Raw genomic sequence first — 19,297 nt, 5'->3', positions numbered from 1 at the left:
CTGTATACATATCACCATGTCTCTCTCCCTCCTCCTCTCTCTCTGTAGTTACAACCTGTATACATATCACCATGTCTCTCTCCCTCCTCCTCTCTCTCTGTAGTTACAACCTGTATACATATCACCATGTCTCTCTCCCTCCTCCTCTCTCTCTGTAGTTACAACCTGTATACATATCACCATGTCTCTCTCCCTCCTCCTCTCTCTCTGTAGTTACAACCTGTATACATATCACCATGTCTCTCTCCCTCCTCCTCTCTCTCTGTAGTTACAACCTGTATACATATCACCATGTCTCTCTCCCTCCTCCTCTCTCTCTGTAGTTACAACCTGTATACATATCACCATGTCTCTCTCCCTCCTCCTCTCTCTCTGTAGTTACAACCTGTATACATATCACCATGTCTCTCTCCCTCCTCCTCTCTCTCTGTAGTTACAACCTGTATACATATCACCATGTCTCTCTCCCCTCCTCCTCTCTCTCTGTAGTTACAACCTGTATACATATCACCATGTCTCTCTCCCTCCTCCTCTCTCTCTGTAGTTACAACCTGTATACATATCACCATGTCTCTCTCCCTCCTCCTCTCTAGTTACAACCTGTATACATATCACCATGTCTCTCTCCCTCCTCCTCTCTAGTTACAACCTGTATACATATCACCATGTCTCTCTCCCTCCTCCTCTCTCTCTGTAGTTACAACCTGTATACATATCACCATGTCTCTCTCCTGTAGTTACAACCTGTATACATATCACCATGTCTCTCTCCCTCCTCCTCTCTCTCTGTAGTTACAACCTGTATACATATCACCATGTCTCTCTCCCTCCTCCTCTCTCTCTGTAGTTACAACCTTTATACATATCACCATGTCTCTCTCCCTCCTCCTCTCTCTCTGTAGTTACAACCTGGATACATATCACCATGTCTCTCTCCCTCCTCCTCTCTCCTGTAGTTACAACCTGTATACATATCACCATGTCTCTCTCCCTCCTCCTCTCTCTCTGTAGTTACAACCTGTATACATATCACCATGTCTCTCTCCCTCCTCCTCTCTCTCTGTAGTTACAACCTGTATACATATCACCATGTCTCTCTCCCTCCTCTCTGTAGTTACAACCTGTATACATATCACCATGTCTCTCTCCCTCCTCCTCTCTCTCTGTAGTTACAACCTGTATACATATCACCATGTCTCTCTCCCTCCTCCTCTCTCTCTGTAGTTACAACCTGTATACATATCACCATGTCTCTCTCCCTCCTCCTCTCTGTAGTTACTACCTGTATACATATGACAAGATGGTGGCTCCTAATGTGTCTCTGAGGGATCAGCCGGAGGTCAGCTCTGAGGTTCTGGGTGTGCTGCTCAAACACCACTACAGTAGGAGACTGGCCCACGGCCACCAAGACACTGCTATGGGTCAGTACCACACACACACACGTAAGTTATGTTCTTCTATCCTCGTGGTGACCAACTTATCCTTTTCATTCAAAATCATGTTTTCCGTAACCCTAACAACTAACCCCTTACCCTAATTATTAACTTAACCCTCAACCGAAACCTAACCCCTAAGCTTAAAATAGCCTTTGTCCTCATGAGGATTTGGGAAATGTCCCCACGAGGGAGAATTTCTTGTTTTACTATCCTTGTGGAGACATTTCTGTTTTAAGTCCCCACAAAGACAGAAGAACTTGCGCGTGCACGCTGCTGCTGTTTCCCAGTCTGTTGACCTTGAAGGGCTGAGTGAGACACAGCTGAGCTGGTGTGTGTGTGTGTGTGTGTGTGGCTTAAAACGGTTTTGTTTTTGTTTACTGTGGCAGGTAGATAACATATTTTTATTACTGGACACATTTTATTTTTGCTTTAAAAACACAACAAAATGGATGAGCATGTTTTTAAAACGAGCAATGTATTTCTATTAAGTAATGTGGTATATTGCTACATTTAATTTTTTTTTAACCAAAAATATCACAGATGAGACGATGTTCTAAGGTTACCTTGGTAACGGGGCCACGAGTCATCGCCTGTGAGAATCTGAGCTGGGAGATGTTTCTTCTCTTTGCTAGTAGTGGAAGAAAACTCAAACATTTTGAAAAACAGCTGTATTTGTGAACTAAACAATGTAAATATCAAAGAAACATGAGCATAGTCTCACTTTAGTAGTTAAACCAACTTTTATGCCTGTGCGCATTGCTAATAAAATACATCTTTAAGCACTTCACACAGTGCACACAGACACCCAGCCAGGTAGTGTTGCTTGGATAGCTATAACGTTAGGATTCCTATTTCTTTGTGTATTACCAGATATGAAACAAAATGGCTGAAATATTTTTGAAAACAGCTACTGCAGCATTTATTTAGCTATAAATCACTATTCGCACGTGAGCCCATACTTGACTTTTTGGCTATTTTTATGAACTGCTTGCACTGTAGAGCCCTGAGTGTGACCACCCGCCAATGTGGCTGGTGAGTTAGACATTCTTACCCCCAATACCTAAATGTACCTGCATTTGGCTCGTAGCGGGTGTTTAATTTTAAGGCCCTGTGTGTGTGTGTGTGTGTGTGTGTGTGTGCGCTCTCCATCCATGTGGGTGGCTGTGTATTTGCGAGTACATACAGTATACACTGAGTGGACAAAACATTGTACACTGTCTTATCTTAGTTACCCATGCATGTGTGTGGGTTGACTGCTGTGGGTGTGTGGTGTGTGTGGGTTGACTGCTGTGGGTGTGTGGTGTGTGGGTTGGTTGACTGCTGTGTGTGTGGGGGGTTGACTATACTGCTTCTGTCTCTCAACCTCTCCTTCCTCCTCCTCTCGCTCCTCAGATCTCCATGCCTCTCCCCCTGCTCCTTCCGTTGTCAACGACGCCAAGTCTCAGCAGCACGTTGTTCCTAATGCCGACCGGGACCGGCAGCAGCCAGTTTCCATGGAGACCATCCCCGGCAACAAGAGTTCTTCTGCTGTAGCGATGACCGCGTCGGTAGCGGCGCTGGGGAGTAAAGATGTCCTGTCTTCTGTCTGTGAGGACGACAAGGAAAGGATCGTAGTGGAGATCGTTCAGATGTACAGCAGACAGCAGGAGAAGCTGCATTCCACCCTGCACAACCAGCTGCAGCTAGAGATGGTGAGACACTACAGACAACTAGAGATGGTCAACTCCAGACAGAAAAAATGGCATCAGCCACGGTCAATAGCGTAGATCAGTGTTTACCAATCCCCCTCCAGGACTGCTCTAATTTGTTCCTGTCCAGCAGTAACACTCCATGTCAGCTGGTTGTCTTTAAATTTTGAATCGCCTCATTTAATTGTATTCAACATATTACATTAGTAATCATTCCTGATTTTATAGTGTACGGTTTAGCTTAACTTTGAATTACTCCAGTTACTGAACAACTGACATAAACCATAAGGGGTATCAATCAGAAAATGTAACCGATCATCCTGTGTGTCTCTGTGTAGGAGTTGGAGGCGCTGCGTGGAGGCGAGGCTGTCAGGCTGCAGCAGCTGGCAGCAGAGCAGTGTGAGCTTCAGAGTGAGCTGGAGGCGGTGCACACTGAGCATGCCCACAGGCTGGGGCAGGTGAGGGAGGAGCAGAGGGAGTTGGAGCACAGACTGGAACAGCTGAGGCAGCAGAGCTGTGTTTGTGACAACACACACCAGGAGGAACACTATGCTAAGCAGGTGTGAGATCGCTATGCTAACCAGGGGTGGAATCGCTATGCTAACCAGGGGTGGGATCGCTATGCTAACCAGGGGTGGGATCGCTATGCTAACCAGGGGTGGGATCGCTATGCTAACCAGGGGTGGGATCGCTATGCTAACCAGGGAGGCATGGACCGCTATGCTAACCAGGGGTGGGATCGCTATGCTAACCAGGGAGGCATGGACCGCTATGCTAACCAGGTAGGCTTGGACCAACAGTGTGTGTGTGTATATATATATATATATATATATATATATATATATATATATATATACACACACAGACTGTGTGTGTGTTCAGACCCCTTCACTTTTTCCACATTTTGTTACATCACAGCCTTATTCTAAAATGTATTAAAACTAAATTATCCCTCATCAGTCTACACATAATACCCTAACATGACAAAGCGAAGTATTTTGTAAATGTAAAAAATATATATATTAAAAATAAAAAATACTTATTTACATAAGTTTTCAAACCCTTTGCAATGAGACTCGAAATTGAGCTCAGGTGTGCTCTGACAGTGCATGTCAGAGCAAACACCAAGCAATGAGGTCGAATGAATGGTTCATATAGCTCTGAGACACGATTTGTGTCGGCACAGATCTGGGGAAGGGTACCAAAACATTTCTGCAGCATTGATGGTCCCCAAGAACACAGTGGCCTCCATTCTTAAATGGAAGATGTTTGGAACCACCAAGACTTCCTTGAGCTGGCAAACTGAGCCATCGAGGGAGAAGGGCCTTGGTCAGGGAGGTGACCAAGAGTTTCTCTGTGGAGATGGGAGAACCTTCCAGAAGGACAACCATCTCTGCAGCACTCCACCAATCAGGCCTTTATGTTAGAGGGGCCAGACGGAAGCCACTCCTCAGTAAAAGGCACATGACAGCCCACTTTGAGTTTGCAGAAAGGCACCTAAAAGACTCTCAGACCATGAGAAAGAAGATTCTCTCGTCTGATAGAACTTTTTGACCTGAATGCCAAGCGTCACTTCTGGAGGAAACCAGGCATCGCTCATCACCTGGCCAATACCATCCCTTCGCTGAAGCCTGGAGGTGGCAGCATCATGCTGTAGGGATGTTTTTCAGCGGCAGGGACTGGGAGACTAGTCAGGATCGAGGGAAAGCGAAACGGATGCCTCACAAGTCCTCAACTGGCAGCTTCATTAAATAGTACCCACAAAACACCAGTCTCAACGTCAACAGTAAAGAGGAGACTCCGGGATGCTGGCCTTCTAGGCGGAGTTGCAAAGAAAAAGCCATATCTCTGTCCACTGTCTGTGTTCTTTTGCCCATCTTAATCTTTTTTTTTTGGCCAGTCTGAGATATGGCTTTTTCTTAAACCTAGCCACAAAGCCCTAACCCTAATTGTAACTGTAAACCTAAGCTTAAAATAGCCTTTGTCCTCACGGGGACTCAAATGTCCCCACGAGGGAGAATTTGTTTTACTATCCTTGTGGGGATTTTAGGTCCCCACAAGGATCGAGTAAGGACAGTCACACAGACGCGCACACCTCCTGCTGTCTCCTTCATCCTCTTGGCGTCTGGCTTAGGCTGACTGGCTGTGTATGTGTGTGTACTGTTCAGACTAACCTGACTATATCTTTCTCTCCCCTCCCTCCCATCCTCTAGCTGGCAGAGCTGCGTGGGAGGTTGGATGGTGCGGAGGCTGACCGGGATAAGCTCCAGGAAGAGTTGAGGGGTGAGCGGGATGCCCGGGAGAAGCTGGAGAGAATCATCTCTCAGCTCCAACAGCAGATGGGCCAGACGGCCTCCACCTCGGCCTCCTTCGTCGCTACAGGGAGCCCCTCTCCGCCCCCCACCCCCTCCTCTCACACCCCCCACACAGAGGGACACACCGCAGACCCCGCCGAGCAGCCGAACGGTCATGCTCATAAGTAGAGGAACTTAAGAAATGCCCCTTCTGTCTCTCACCTCTGTTCGATTCCTGCGACTCCCTCCCTTCATCCCTCACCCCCCTGCTGGGAGAGACGGCAGCCCTTCAGACACAAACAACTCCCTCACCATGTCTACCCTCTTCTCCCCCAGGCTGCTTCTCTCATGTCGATTATGGTAGCCCCCCGTACCTCTCTGATTCAGAGGGGTTGGGTTAAATGGGGAAACATTTCAGTTGAATGCATTCAGTTTTACAACTGACTAGATATCCCCCTTTCCTCTGTGTCCTTTCTCCCTCCCTCCTCCTCTTTAGTTTTTTGGATAAGGATTTCTGTTTGTTTATTAATTTAACACCAAATTAGTTTAATGTGTTGGTTTACCCCCGCCCCCTGTCCGTAAACAGTATTTCAACTTTTTGGGGATGTATATGTTTGTTTTTAATTTATAGTTTTACTGAACGAACAAACGACTGCTTGGCAGACCGATAGGAGTAGGGTGTTTAAGGACACTCTCCTCCCATCCTCTCCTCCTTCCCTCCCGTCCTCTCCTCCCATCCTCTCCTCCTTCCCTCGCATCCTCTCCTCCCATCCTCTCCTCCTTCCCTCCCATCCTCTCCTCCCATCCTCTCCTCCCATCCTCTCCTCCCATCCTCTCCTCCCATCCTCTCCTCCCATCCTCTCCTCCTTCCCTCGCATCCTCCTTCCCTCGCATCCTCCTTCCCTCGCATCCTCCATCCTCCATCCTCGCATCCTCCATCCCTCGCATCCTCCTTCCCTCGCATCCTCCTTCCCTCGCATCCTCCTTCCCTCGCATCCTCCTTCCCTCGCATCCTCCTTCCCTCGCATCCTCTCCTCCTTTAGATTGTGGATTTGATGTGTTGTAGCACACACGAAGTGTGGGAGGTCAGACACAGTTCTCTCCTGGCCCTGCCCCTTGATTCTGTTCTGAACTGCGGTTACACTAGCGTTCAGTTGCTCTTCCTACTACTACCTGGCATGCCAACTGGAGCTGCTTGGAGCTAAGATGGCGCCCACGTGGGTGTTCCCCATCTCATACAGACAGTCCAGTGCTCTGGCCCAGCCACACAGGACATTTCATGGATACACATTTTTATTTCACCTTTGTTTAAAAAATAATCATTATACCCATTACTTTCAAATAAGCGAAAAGTAAAAAAAAATATTAAAAAATAAATAAATTCTAAATGTGTAAATCATAAAGGTATATGAAAACATTTTTACAGAGCATTTGCAGTCGTCATTGTTAAACCTCATGAACGTGAATAAAGTGAGAGCTATGAGACATGTAAAGCGAAAGTGATGAGACGGAGGGCTGCGGAGGAGAGGTTGAAGAACCACTGGGCTAGAACACACAAACACACCACATTTCCTCTCAGAAAGTGTTTGATTTCCCTGTTAGCAACAGTTGGTGTGTCCTGCCACCCTCTCTCTTCTGTGAGACACTCTGCATCCCAAATGGTAGACTATTCCCCGTATAGTGCACTACTTTTGACAAAAGTTATGCCCTATTCCCTATATAGTAGTGCACTATATAGGGAGTAGGTTGTTATTTGGGACACACACACTCTGAGAGCTGCAGGGGCTAGCTGTCTGCCTGGGGGAATATGGGTCACAGGTGAAAGGAATTAGTCCAGACTGACACCTGATCTGCCTGCCTAGGATCCAGGGCCCTTCCTCTTTCCCCTCCACATTATTCCACCTCACTGAACAAACAGAGCCTTGCCTGGCCCAGGAAGGGATGTACAGTCAGGCGAAGAGAGAGTGGCAGGGAAGAGAGGAGGGGGAGAGACGGGCGGGGAGAGTGGGAGTGCAGGGGGCAGACACCCTCTCAGGCTGGGTGGGCTGGGAGAGGGGAGCCCCTTTTGTCTCATCAGAATGTTGGCAGCTGCCATACCTCCCTCACACCAAAGCAATGCCACATGAGCCAGGGGAGTGTGATTTGTTGTGTAGAAGTCCAGGCAAACAGCACACCCAGCCCCAATCAGCTAGCTCACACAGAACGGATTTAGCCCCCACAGGCAGACCCTAAGAGGGCAGGGAAGTCTTTTTTATAGCCCCCCCCAAGACCCTAAGAGCCAGGCAGCATGTAAATAGTATTTAAAAGGGGGCCTTGGCTTAAACTCCAAGCATCTTTTTTTTTATGCATCTGCTATACATGCAAATTGGTAGACATTCCACTGTGCTCGGACTTTTCAATGCAGATCTCTAAAGAAAGAGTTCCCTTTAGAACTGTGTTTACACCATGCCCTGACACAATACTTACAATATAGTAGGTCTTATTTTGTTAAGCCGCAACGTTTAAACAAAGCTACAAAACCTGTTTTCATGAGGACAAACCCCCCCCCCCCACACACACACAAAACTACAACGAAACAAACACCCTGGGTGTCTGATGTGAACTTCAGTCACATGCAGAACAAATCCAATCCATACTGCTCTACCGACCGTTGTTCCATATAAACTTTTGGAAATTATTTTGAGGGGGGAAAAAATATATTTAATGTATCAACTAAAGATTTATATTCACTTTGTACATACATTAGTAATTTAATATATTAACTATGCCATGGGATAATATTCTAAAGGTTATTATAAAATTGACTGGACCAGGCAAGGCCGACGCTCTAAAAACATCCGTAATGTTTCAGTTGCCTGAGTCTTTGAAAAATTCAGATTTGACTTGTATTTTACTCTGCTAAAGGAACACTCCGCAATATAACGTCATCGTACGCAGCAGGCAGACTTCTTGTTTACCGTTATCAACAATAGCAGAATTCAAGACTGATTGGCTGTTAATAATTATTTATTTTTTTACGGCATGCCTACATTGGGACTAACAGATAGTGGCAGTCTTGGCAGATTAGAATTTATTGTTGTCGCTCCGCTGTGTACACTGATATTGTGGAGCGCACTTTTTTTAAAGGGTGTAAAATTGCTGTTGGGAATTCGGATACGACCGCAGGGTTGAATAGGAAAGGAAGTGCGTTGTTACAGTACTTCCCCAGACCTGATTACATTTATTTGTTTATTTCGTGCATAATGATTTCACCCTGATAGACTTGATGTGTAATCATAATGTATACACTTTCTCCCTTAATCCCTTTTCGTACACTAAAACCACACCCCCAGACAAATTTGAATATGCACCGAACATTTGTTTATATATAAAAATAAATAAATTGAAAACAAACAAAAGGTTTGCATGTAACTACGTAAGTAAATGGATCCTTTTAATATGGTTTGTTAGTTGAATGATTTCTGACTTGATATGTTTATGGTATAAAAACGAAGTGTTTGTGTCCTAAGAGACACTATTCTCTGGTCTCCATAGGGCTCTGGTAAAAAAAATAATGGTGCACTATATAGGAAATAGCGTGTCATTTGTGACACAAACTTCTCCCTCCCTCCCCACCTAACACACAACTTGTTGACCAACTACCTAATCATACTATACAAATGTAGCCTCTGGATTCTGCAAAGTGGAGCGAGAGAGAAGTGTTTGGTTCTGAGCGCATGTCTATTTGCCAGTGACCGAAGCACAGTAGCTATGAAAAAGGGGAGAGACTTATTATCGTGTAGCGCTGTGGGTTGTGTCCTCATTTTTGTCAACAACACTTTATCGTCTTGGGGGTATAGGGTCCTTGTGACTGCATTGATGTTTTACATCACAAGATAATCAGTATTAGGGTTTTGTTATTATCGCCATAGTTACCTCTAGAACACTCTATAACAATCGTTTTGGGGTATCAAATGTATTTCTTGTACTTCTATATTTTCTGTTGGTATAAATTGAATTTTATACACGAGGGCGCTCTATATTTACTTAAGTACAATGCCATGCTAATGATGTGATGGATACAATGGACTAAAATAAGTGAAGACATACTATGCTGTAACACGGTGTGCTGGTCCCTCTTGCATTTGCAATGTTATGAGAACTAGAAGACTATGGGCCCTGGTCAAAGGTAGTGCACTATAAAGGGAATAGGTTGCCATTTGGGACTTTCCACAGACGTGCTTTGTACAGTTTTTATTTTATTTATTTTTTTATAGCTGTGTATTTTGTCCAACTCGACTTACTACTAGACCCTTGGCCTTGCTTCAGGAGCACAGTTATACAGTAACTAGCATTTCCATATTTTATTTTTTTTTTTTTTACATCCATCCCCAATGGATTGTTCCCAGACTTAAATGGATAGCGCAGCGATTTTATTTTTTTAAATAGTAAAATCACTTAACTATCCCTTTAATGAAGGTGACGTAGTGTAGAAGAGGTAGTACTCTGTAAACGATGGCTGCAAGTTGGATTTGGGATTCCCTGAAGAAATGTTGGATCAATTGTTTCCATTTATGCTTTGTAGTTGGATATTTATTTAGGAACACCATTCTTATTTAGCAGTGTGGGAGCTAGCTAGAATGTTAATATAACACAAAAATTATGATGTATGTTTTGGTTTTCTCTGAGGTATAAACACTACGTGTACGCCATGTTTTCAGTTTAAATTTAGTATACCTGACAAATCGTAGATTAAAATAAAATATTTTTATGGCTGTTTAAAAACGAACTTTTCTTTTTCGTAAAATGCTATATTCTGAAAGATGTATGGCAGTGAGTGTCTGTATGACTTTTGCAAACCATGTTGCCAACAACAATGCAGTGTGATTGAGACGTTTGGTCTTTGCATGAAACGAGACACGGTTCTCCTACCTCATGTTGTGATATAAAATGTTTTTTAAGCAGAGGACACTGCATCTTTAACCGTTGGTCATAATTGATATTTACTAGTATATGATGACATGTGTACATGCTTTTAGCTAATACCTCAGTTGTATTTCTAGTGTTCCGTTTTCTCTCCCTCTCCCTGATCTCAGACCTTGTAAACATATCCTGTATAGCCAATGATATAAATATACCCTGTATAGACAATGAACTTGGATCAAATTCTAGTAAAGTTCTTGTGTCAAAACTGATGTAAGTCTTATGTTATTCTGGACGTGAAACCGGTCTCTCGTGTCGTAGACTGATCGATTAATATTATCTTTATTATCCCTGATAGGCAATTAGCTGTACATCAGCCAGTCAAAGTATATACCAACACTATAAATAAAGTACCATAAAACAACTTATACAGCAGGGATCATACTGAACAAAAAAATAACGATTTCAAATATTTTACTTCACAATGGCTGTGCGAAGTTGCTTGATATTGTTGTACACGTTGATCCAGAGCATCCCGAACATGCTCAATGGGTGAAATGTCTGAGTATGCAGGCCGTGGAAGAACTGGGACATTTTCAGCTTCCAGGAATTGTGTACAGATCCTTGCGCCATGGGGCCGTGCATTATCGTGCTATAACATGAGGTGATGGCGGCGGATGAATGGCACGACAATGGGCCTCAGGATCTCATCACCTCATGTGCATTCAAATTGCCATTGATAAAATGCAATTGTGTTCATTGTCTGTAGCTTATGCCTGCCAATACCATGACCACACCGCCACCATGGGGCACTCTGTTCACAACATTGACATCAGAAAACCATACACGTGGTCTGTGATTGTGAGGCCGGTTGGACGTCCTGCCAAATTCTCTAAAACGACAGAGGTGGCTTATGGAAGAGAAATGAACATTCAATTGTCTGGCAACAGCTCTGGTTGACATTCCTGCAATCAGCATGCCAAACTGTACGCACCCTCAACTTAAGACATCTGTGGCATTGTGTTGTGAGACAACTGCACATTTTACTGGCCTTTTGTCCCCAGCACACCTGTGTAATGGTCATGCTGTTTAATCAGCTTCTTGATATGCCACACATGTCAGGTGGATGGATTATCTTGGCAAAGGGGAAATGCTCAAACACGGATGTAAACAAATGTGTGTAAAAGTAGAGAGAAATAAGCTTTTTGTGCATATTGAACATTTCTGGCCTTTTTTTTTTTTTTTTTTTTTGAGGGTGTAGGGTGAAGTTGCCTGTAGTTGCTGATCTTGGGTCAGGTTTGCATTTTTCCCACCAATGGTTAAGGTTAGGATCGGGGGAGGAGAAGCTGATCCTAGATCTGTACATAAGGGAAATTTCACCCCGGATCGTGGCGGTCTGTTGGACCAGGACCCAGTAGTGGTCAGAACCACAACGGGCTAGAGGAGGAGCTCGTAGGTGTAGCAGGCGATCTGAACCAGCAGGCAAACGTGGTGCCTGCTGAGGTGGAGGCCCAGGAGAGAGGTGTCTCCCTGAAAGAGAGAGGGAGAGCAAGCGCTACAGAGTACCGATGTGTGATCAGAAATGTAGAATAACACCAATTCCAACATTCCAAAGGGCTTGTTTCCTTTGGAGTTTTTTTTTATTTTACAGTTTTTTTTTACCAGTCAGTAATTAAGCTTTCTACTTAATAAACAAATGCAATCAATCAGCTGAAGGTGGAGAACAGACAGGGACAGGCTCATAAGGGTGTCCACCAAGGTCAGAGAGAGGGGAAACGGCCCCAGGAAACTGCTTCAGATGGGCTCGGTGGAGAAGGAGCAGGGCCCAGCCTAGCTCCAAATTTCAGTAACTTAACCTCAAAACTATACATTTTAGAAATGAATATACAAATATCGAAAGCATTTAATGAGAACTGAAAGGTGTGCAAAATGCAACTGTCTCATTTTACAATACGTAATTTTTTAACAGTCCCTAACTAGCCCCGGAGCTAGGCCATCCAAAGGCAAACCAACTTCGCCACGGTTACACACCAGCTGGCTGACGCTAATTGGCAAAAGCATTTGGCTAACTCTACCACCTGCAAACACACACGAGACAGCCATGTCAAATCACGCTGTGAAACCGACTTACGTTTGAATTTCTTACATTTAACAAATCTAAAATGGAGGCTAAGTCACAATGTTTAGCTGTCCTTTTAATTTCACCCCAATATGAAATCAATATTAGGGTTGAGAAACAACTGAAAATGTTTTATGAGTTGTGGGTTGTGTCTTTGAATTCAGTTACCTCGACCAACACATCAAATACATCTCCAGCAGGATGTGGTTAATCATACCCTGATGATTAAAAGATAGTTAAAACGGAAGACAAAGTCATTACATTTTTTTTCTCAGTTCATTCACACCCTTGGACCCAATGAGAACCCTTTTGATACAGAATATATAGGGAATAGCCTACTTCTAAGGGGATCTCTTAGAAGTCTAATCTCTAGAAGTGTCTTCTATATTTCTCTCAAGCAAAGCAGAGATTCATATTCTTTCTTCTCAGTTGCTAGGCTTCTATCCAATTGGAAAAAAGATTTTAATGCCAATATTCTAAAATCTGCATTTTCCCACCAGATGTGTTTCCCTCAAATTGACTTGTTGCAGATAAAAGGCTGTGCGTGATGATGTAAGGCACATTAAAAATAACTTTTGCAGTTAAATTCCCATGTGTGGAATAGGCTAGGCTACCGACATGAGATTATTATGGATAAGAGAGAGATCATTTTTATTTGTCAAATGGCTGCCAAGCATCGATTATCATTTCACCAGAACACAGGAGGGATGATTGCTGATAATGGGCCTCTGTACACCTATGTAGATATTCCATTAAAAATCAGCCGTTTCCAGCTACAGTAGTAATTTACAACATTAACAATATCTACACTGAATTTCTGATCAATTTGATGTTATTTTAAATGGACAAAAAATTTGCTTTTCTTTCAAAAACCATGACATGACATTCTAAGTGACCCCAAACTTTTGAATGGCATTCAACACCATAGTGCCCTCAAAGCTCATCACTAGGCTAAGGGCCCTGGGACTAAACACCTCCCTCTGCAACTAGATCCTGTACTTTCTGATGGGCCGCCCCCAGGTGGTAAAGGTAGGTAACTACACATCGGCTACACTGATCCTCAACACGGGGCCCCTCGTGGGTGCGTGCTCAGCCCCGTCCTGTACTCCCTGTTCCCTCCAACACCATCATTAAGTTTGCTTATGACACAAGTGGTAGGCCTGATCACCAACAACGATGAGACAGCCTATAGGGAGGAGGTCAGAGACCTGACCGTGTGGTGCAAGGACAACAACCTCTCCCTCAACGTGATCAAAACAAAGATGATTGTGGACCACAGGAAAAGGAGGACCGAGCACGCCCCATTCTCATCGACGGGGCTGTAGTGGCGCAGGTTGAGAGCTTCAAGTTCCTTGGCGTCCACATCCCCAACAAATTAACATGGTCCAAGCACACCAAGACAGTCGTGAAGAGGGCATGACAACCTATTCCCTCTCGGGAGACTGAAAAGATTTGGCATGGGTCCTCAGATCCTCAGAAGGTTTTCCAGCTGCACCATTGAGAGCATCCTGACGGGTTGCATCACTGCCTGGTATGGCAACTGCTCGGCCTCCGACCGCAAGGCACTACAGAGGGTAGTGCGAACGGCCCAGTACATCACTGGGGCCAAGCTTCTTGCCATCCAGGACCTCTATACCAGGCGGTGTCAGAGGAAGGCCCTAAAAATTGTCGAAGACTCCAGCCACCCTAGTCATAGACTGTTCTCTCTGCTACCGCACAGCAAGCGGTACCGGAGCGCCAAGTTTAGGGCCAAGAGGCTCCTAAATAGCTTCTGCCCCCAAGCCATAAGACTCCTGAACACCTGGCTACCCAGACTATTTGCATAGCCCCCCCCCCCACTCCCCGGAACGCTGCTGCTACTCGCTGTTATTATCTATGCATAGTCAATTTAACTGTACCTACATATGACATATTTCCTCAATTACTTCGACACCAGTGTCCTCGCACATTGACATTGACTCTGTACCGGTACCCCCTGTATATAGCCCCACTATTGTTATTTACTGCTGCTCTTTAATTATTTGTTATTCTTATCTCTTTTTTTTGTTGGTATTTTCTTAAAAATGCATTGCTGGTTAAGGGCTTGTAAGTAAGCATTTCACTGTAAGGTCACAACTGTTGTATTCGGCGCATGTGACAAATACAATTTGATTCGATTTGAAATGAGGGATACAAAGTACATTTAAAGCAGGTTCTTCCACACAGGTGTGGTTCGTGAGTTAATTAAGCAAGTAACATCCCATAATACTCAGGGTCATGTCTAAAAATCCTCAGTTGTCCATTATTTTATCTACCATGGCTTGAAGAGATCTCAGTGACTTTGAAAGAGGGGTCTTAATGGAGCATAGAGGATTTAAAGGCTTAAACAGTTACACAATAATAAACAGTGTGTGTTTTGAATCTTCACAATGTTATATAATTACTCTGTGTGTTTTATCTTGGAATGGAACAATCTGGGCCTGGTTTCCAAATAGCGATGGAATTTATGTTTACCAGTATTTTAACGATGCATCTTTCCCAACGGCCAATAGGATGGAAAGAAAGGGAGCGCTGCTCTCGGATCACCTTTTTCCATTCAAATTATACATTATAATTATTTCACAATGCTGACGACGGATCAGCTCCTATTATCACCCATCGCTGCAAATATTGAGGCAGCTTATTCTAATACTTACCCAATAAAAATGCATCAACTCACGATTTGGCACATCATCACGCACATGTTAGGCTACATCACATGAAATGGACAGTGCCAGTCAAACGTTTGGACAGCTACTCATTCATTTTTCTTTATTTTTTAAAATGTATTTTCTACATTGTAGAATAATAGGGAAGACATCAAAACATGAAATAACACATGTGGAATCATGTAGTAACCAAAAAAGGGATAAACAAATCAAAATATATTTTATATTTGAGATTCTTCAAAGTAGCCACCGTTTGCTTGATGACAACTTTGCACACTCTTGGCATTCTCTCAACCAGCTTCATCTGGAATGCTATTCCAACACTCTTGAAGAAGTTCCCACATATGCTGAGCACTTGTTGGCTGCTTTTCCGTCACTCTGCGGTCCAACTCATTCCAAACCATCTCAATTGGGTGGAGGTCGGGTGATTGTGGAGACCAGGTCATCTCATGCAGCACTCCATCACTAACCTTCTTGGTCAAACAGTCCTTACACAGCCTGGAGGTGTGTTGGGTCATTGTCCTGTTGAAAAACAAATGATAGTCCCACTAAGCGCAAACCAGATGGGATGGTGTATCACTGCAGAATGCTGTGGTGCTATGCTGGTTAAGTGTGCCTTGAATTATAAATAAATCACAGACAGTGTCACCAGCAAAGCACCCCCACACCATCACACCTTGTCCTCCATGCTTCACAGTAGGAACCACACATGCGGAGATCATCCGTTCACCTACTCTGCGTCTCACAAAGACACGGTGGTTGAAACCAAAAATCTTACATTTGGACTCATCAGACCAAATTACAGATTTTCACTGGTCTAATGTCCATTGCTTGTGTTTCTTGGCCCAAGCAAGTCTCTTCTTCTTATTGATGTCCTTAAGTAGTGGTTTCTTTGCAGCAATTTGACCATGAAGACCTGATTCACCCAGTCTCTTCTGAACGTTGATGTTGAGATGTGTCTGTTACTTGAACTCTGTGAAGCATTTATTTGGGATGCAATTTCTGAGGCTGGTAGCTCTAATGAACTTATCCTCTGCAGAAGAGGTAACTCTGGGTCTTCCTTTCCTGTGGCGGTCCTCATGAGAGCCAGTTTCATCATAGCGCTTGATGGTTTTTACGATTGCACTTGAAGAAACTTTCAAAGTTCTTAATGTTCTGTATTGACTGACCTTCATGTCAGCAATGATGGACTGTCGTTTGTCTTTGCTTATTTGAGCTGTTCTTGCCATAATATGGACTTAGCCCTATTTGGTAAAAGACCATCAGAAATACCTTGTCACAGTGCAACTGATTGGCTCAAACTCATTAAGAAGGAAAGAAATTCCACAAATTAACTTTTAACAAGGCACACCTGTTAATTTGGTTACTTCATGAAACTTTTGACTGGTACTGTATATTATATATATTTTAATTCAGTCATCTCGGCTTTCATTTGAAGCTGCTTTTTATACGTTGCTTGTTTGTATCAATTGCAACGACATTGGCAACTTTTTATTTTTAGTTAACTTTGTTCTAAAGTTATCACCGGTCAGAGAGAGACGCATATACCATATACCTTGTACCTATGTTAAACTGAGATCTTCTGTGTATAAAGTGATGAGGGAGGGCAAAAAAGCAACTAATGACCCACTTTGCTGTTCAAGTTTTTATTTAACTCGGCAAGTCAGTTAAGAACAAATTCCTATTTACAATGAAGGCTTACTTGTAAAGCCCTCCCCTAACCAGGACGACGCTGGGCCAATGGGACCCTATCGGACTCCCGATCACGGCCGGTTGTGATTCAGCCCGGGATCAAACCCGGGTCTGTAGTGACAACTCTAGCACTGAGATGCAGTGCCTTAGACCGCTGCGCCATCTGGGAGGCCTGAGGCAGGCGTTGGAATACAAGCGTTTTCAAGTGCAATTTTAATAACGATGGTTTTGGGAAACAGCTCAGGGATTTAACGATGCTCCTTCTAACGATGAACTTCGCCTTTAAGATGCTTTTAGGAAACCGGGACCTGGGTGTTAGTTCACGCTGTATGTCTAGGCGTGTCAAAAGAGTGCTGAATGACGCCAATCAGTTGACACCGACTGGGTCATTCCACCGATTCGGTAGCCTTGTACGAACCAACATGCGATATCAGGATGGTTCGTACGCAGCTACCAATTCGCGCCCTTTGAAAGTTAAAAGTTTCTGGTATAACGTCAGAGCCGTCGGAAACCAGAGTGCGCATTCGAGCGGATCACTTTTGTCCAGTCGGTGACCATCTTTGATATCATTGATCACCACCTTTCAAACTGTGTTGCACTCTGGGGATAAAAATTGTCCGACTTGCGCCTACATGTCGACTGCATGAACTTGTAAAAAATCATGTGATCAAAGGTCATTAAGTTTTGAGTTCTGTAATTTTCTGCAGTTACTCTTCACGTACTTTATCCTGCAGCCATTACCTGCATTGTGGGAGACTATTGTCAACCAATCATTAGGATGTTTCTGTTTGACCCACATGACCAAAGAGATGACTGAAACATTAACCAATTTGCCGTGATTTATGTGTACAGTGGATATATACAAATAAATATGATATTTGAGTCTCCCTCACTAATTGCTTGTACAATGTGTACACAAATAATATATTATGATTTCAGTTTGTAAGTGTGTGATATGGGGGTTAGATACATGTCTATTTCAACATTTAAAAAAAGTTTATAAACAATGGCAACAATGCCATGTTGATCTGGGCCCGGTTTCCTGAAAGCATCTGCTCTGTTAAAAAAACCCACATTACTGTCTGATTTTCGGTGGTCCCAGACTCAACTCACACGACTTTCATCTACGGTCGGTTGCTTTAGCCTTACTGCTCAAATGCACTCAGTCAGGTGCCGTGCCTCTGGAGCCAGCAGCAGGAGATGGCATGTATGGCAGGCGTTACCCTCTCCCCTGGGACCCCCAGCCATTACATGTATTTGATATATTCTAGAGCTAGCACACCTGATTTAACTTGAAATGTCTTGGGGGCCCTGAAGAGAGGGTTGAAAACAGCCTGATCTAGGATACTGATGCCATAAAACCCTGTCGTTGGCAGCTCACTTCTCAACAGGGTTTCCTGTCTAACCCAGGATTCAAATTTTGATGTTATCAGTCTAGCAATATGTAGATAGATACATAGGCTACTAAATGTAGATAGATACATAGGCTACTAAATGTAGATAGATACGTAGGCCACTAAATGTAGATAGATACGTAGGCCACTAAATGTAGATAGATACGTAGGCCACTAAATGTAGATAGATACGTAGGCCACTAAATGTAGATAGATACGTAGGCCACTAAATGTAGATAGATACGTAGGCCACTAAATGTAGATAGATACGTAGGCCACTAAATGTAGATAGATACGTAGGCCACGAAATGTAGATAGATACGTAGGCCACGAAATGTAGATAGATACGTAGGCCACGAAATGTAGATAGATACGTAGGCCACTAAATGTAGATAGATACGTAGGCCACTAAATGTAGATAGATACGTAGGCCACTAAATGTAGATAGATACGTAGGCCACTAAATGTAGATAGATACATAGTGTTAAAGTTGCGACAGTTCGTTTCTGGTAACAGAACAAAATAGTCAGCACATAGTAACTTCTGATTTAGCTGTACTTTAATTAATGCAAACACGTGTATGGTAAATGTGTCGTTCGTATACGGTCTCTCTGTGACACCTCGCAGGGCAAAACAGAAGAAGAGGGCGTCACATTCTATTGTTCTCTCTTTTATACTGAGAGATATTTCCTGCTCAATGCTGGCCTGTCCGAGGGAGGAGGAGCGTGGTTTAAACTTGCTCCTCCTGTCGTCGGCGTCTAGGCTGATCCCAGCGTCGTGACGCACTTCCTGTTGCCGGTTGTAGTTCTTCTTGTCTTCAACCGTTAACCCACTCGTAGTTTATGTACCCAGCATAGCTTCCCCAGTATATTATAAAGGTTATGCATACAAATAGCCAGTTCAACCCTAACAATAGGCCACTAAATGTAGATAGATACATAGGCCACTAAATGTAGATAGATACATAGGCCACTAAATGTAGATAGATACATAGGCCACTAAATGTAGATAGATACATAGGCTACTAAATTGGCCATTGAGATGGCGGTCTGTTTGAGATCTCTAATGTTGCGCAGTGGTGTGGC

General features: G+C 43.7%; 1 protein-coding gene across 4 annotated transcripts in view; it reads left to right on the top strand.

Annotated features, from left to right (window-relative positions):
• The window catches only part of LOC106569597 (ski-like protein), a 41,509-nt gene extending 35,278 nt beyond the window's left edge, over positions 1–6,231 (top strand). For 2 of the 4 annotated variants that reach the window (XM_014141112.2, XM_045694439.1), the window contains exons 5-8: positions 1,276–1,442; positions 2,829–3,127; positions 3,463–3,684; positions 5,338–6,230. In XM_014141112.2, the coding sequence (XP_013996587.2) occupies positions 1,276–1,442; positions 2,829–3,127; positions 3,463–3,684; positions 5,338–5,607 (958 nt within the window). In that variant the 3' untranslated portion in view covers positions 5,608–6,230. Of the gene's footprint in view, positions 1–1,275; positions 1,443–2,828; positions 3,128–3,462; positions 3,685–5,337 lie in introns of all 4 variants that reach the window. The other 2 variants (XM_014141114.2, XM_014141115.2) reach the window with 2 other exon arrangements.
• The last annotated feature ends 13,066 nt before the right edge of the window (positions 6,232–19,297 follow it).

Source organism: Salmo salar, chromosome ssa14, assembly GCF_905237065.1.
Source record: "Salmo salar chromosome ssa14, Ssal_v3.1, whole genome shotgun sequence".
In the NCBI taxonomy this organism is placed as follows: domain Eukaryota; kingdom Metazoa; phylum Chordata; class Actinopteri; order Salmoniformes; family Salmonidae; genus Salmo; species Salmo salar.
This window is presented reverse-complemented; position numbering and strand designations above follow the sequence as displayed.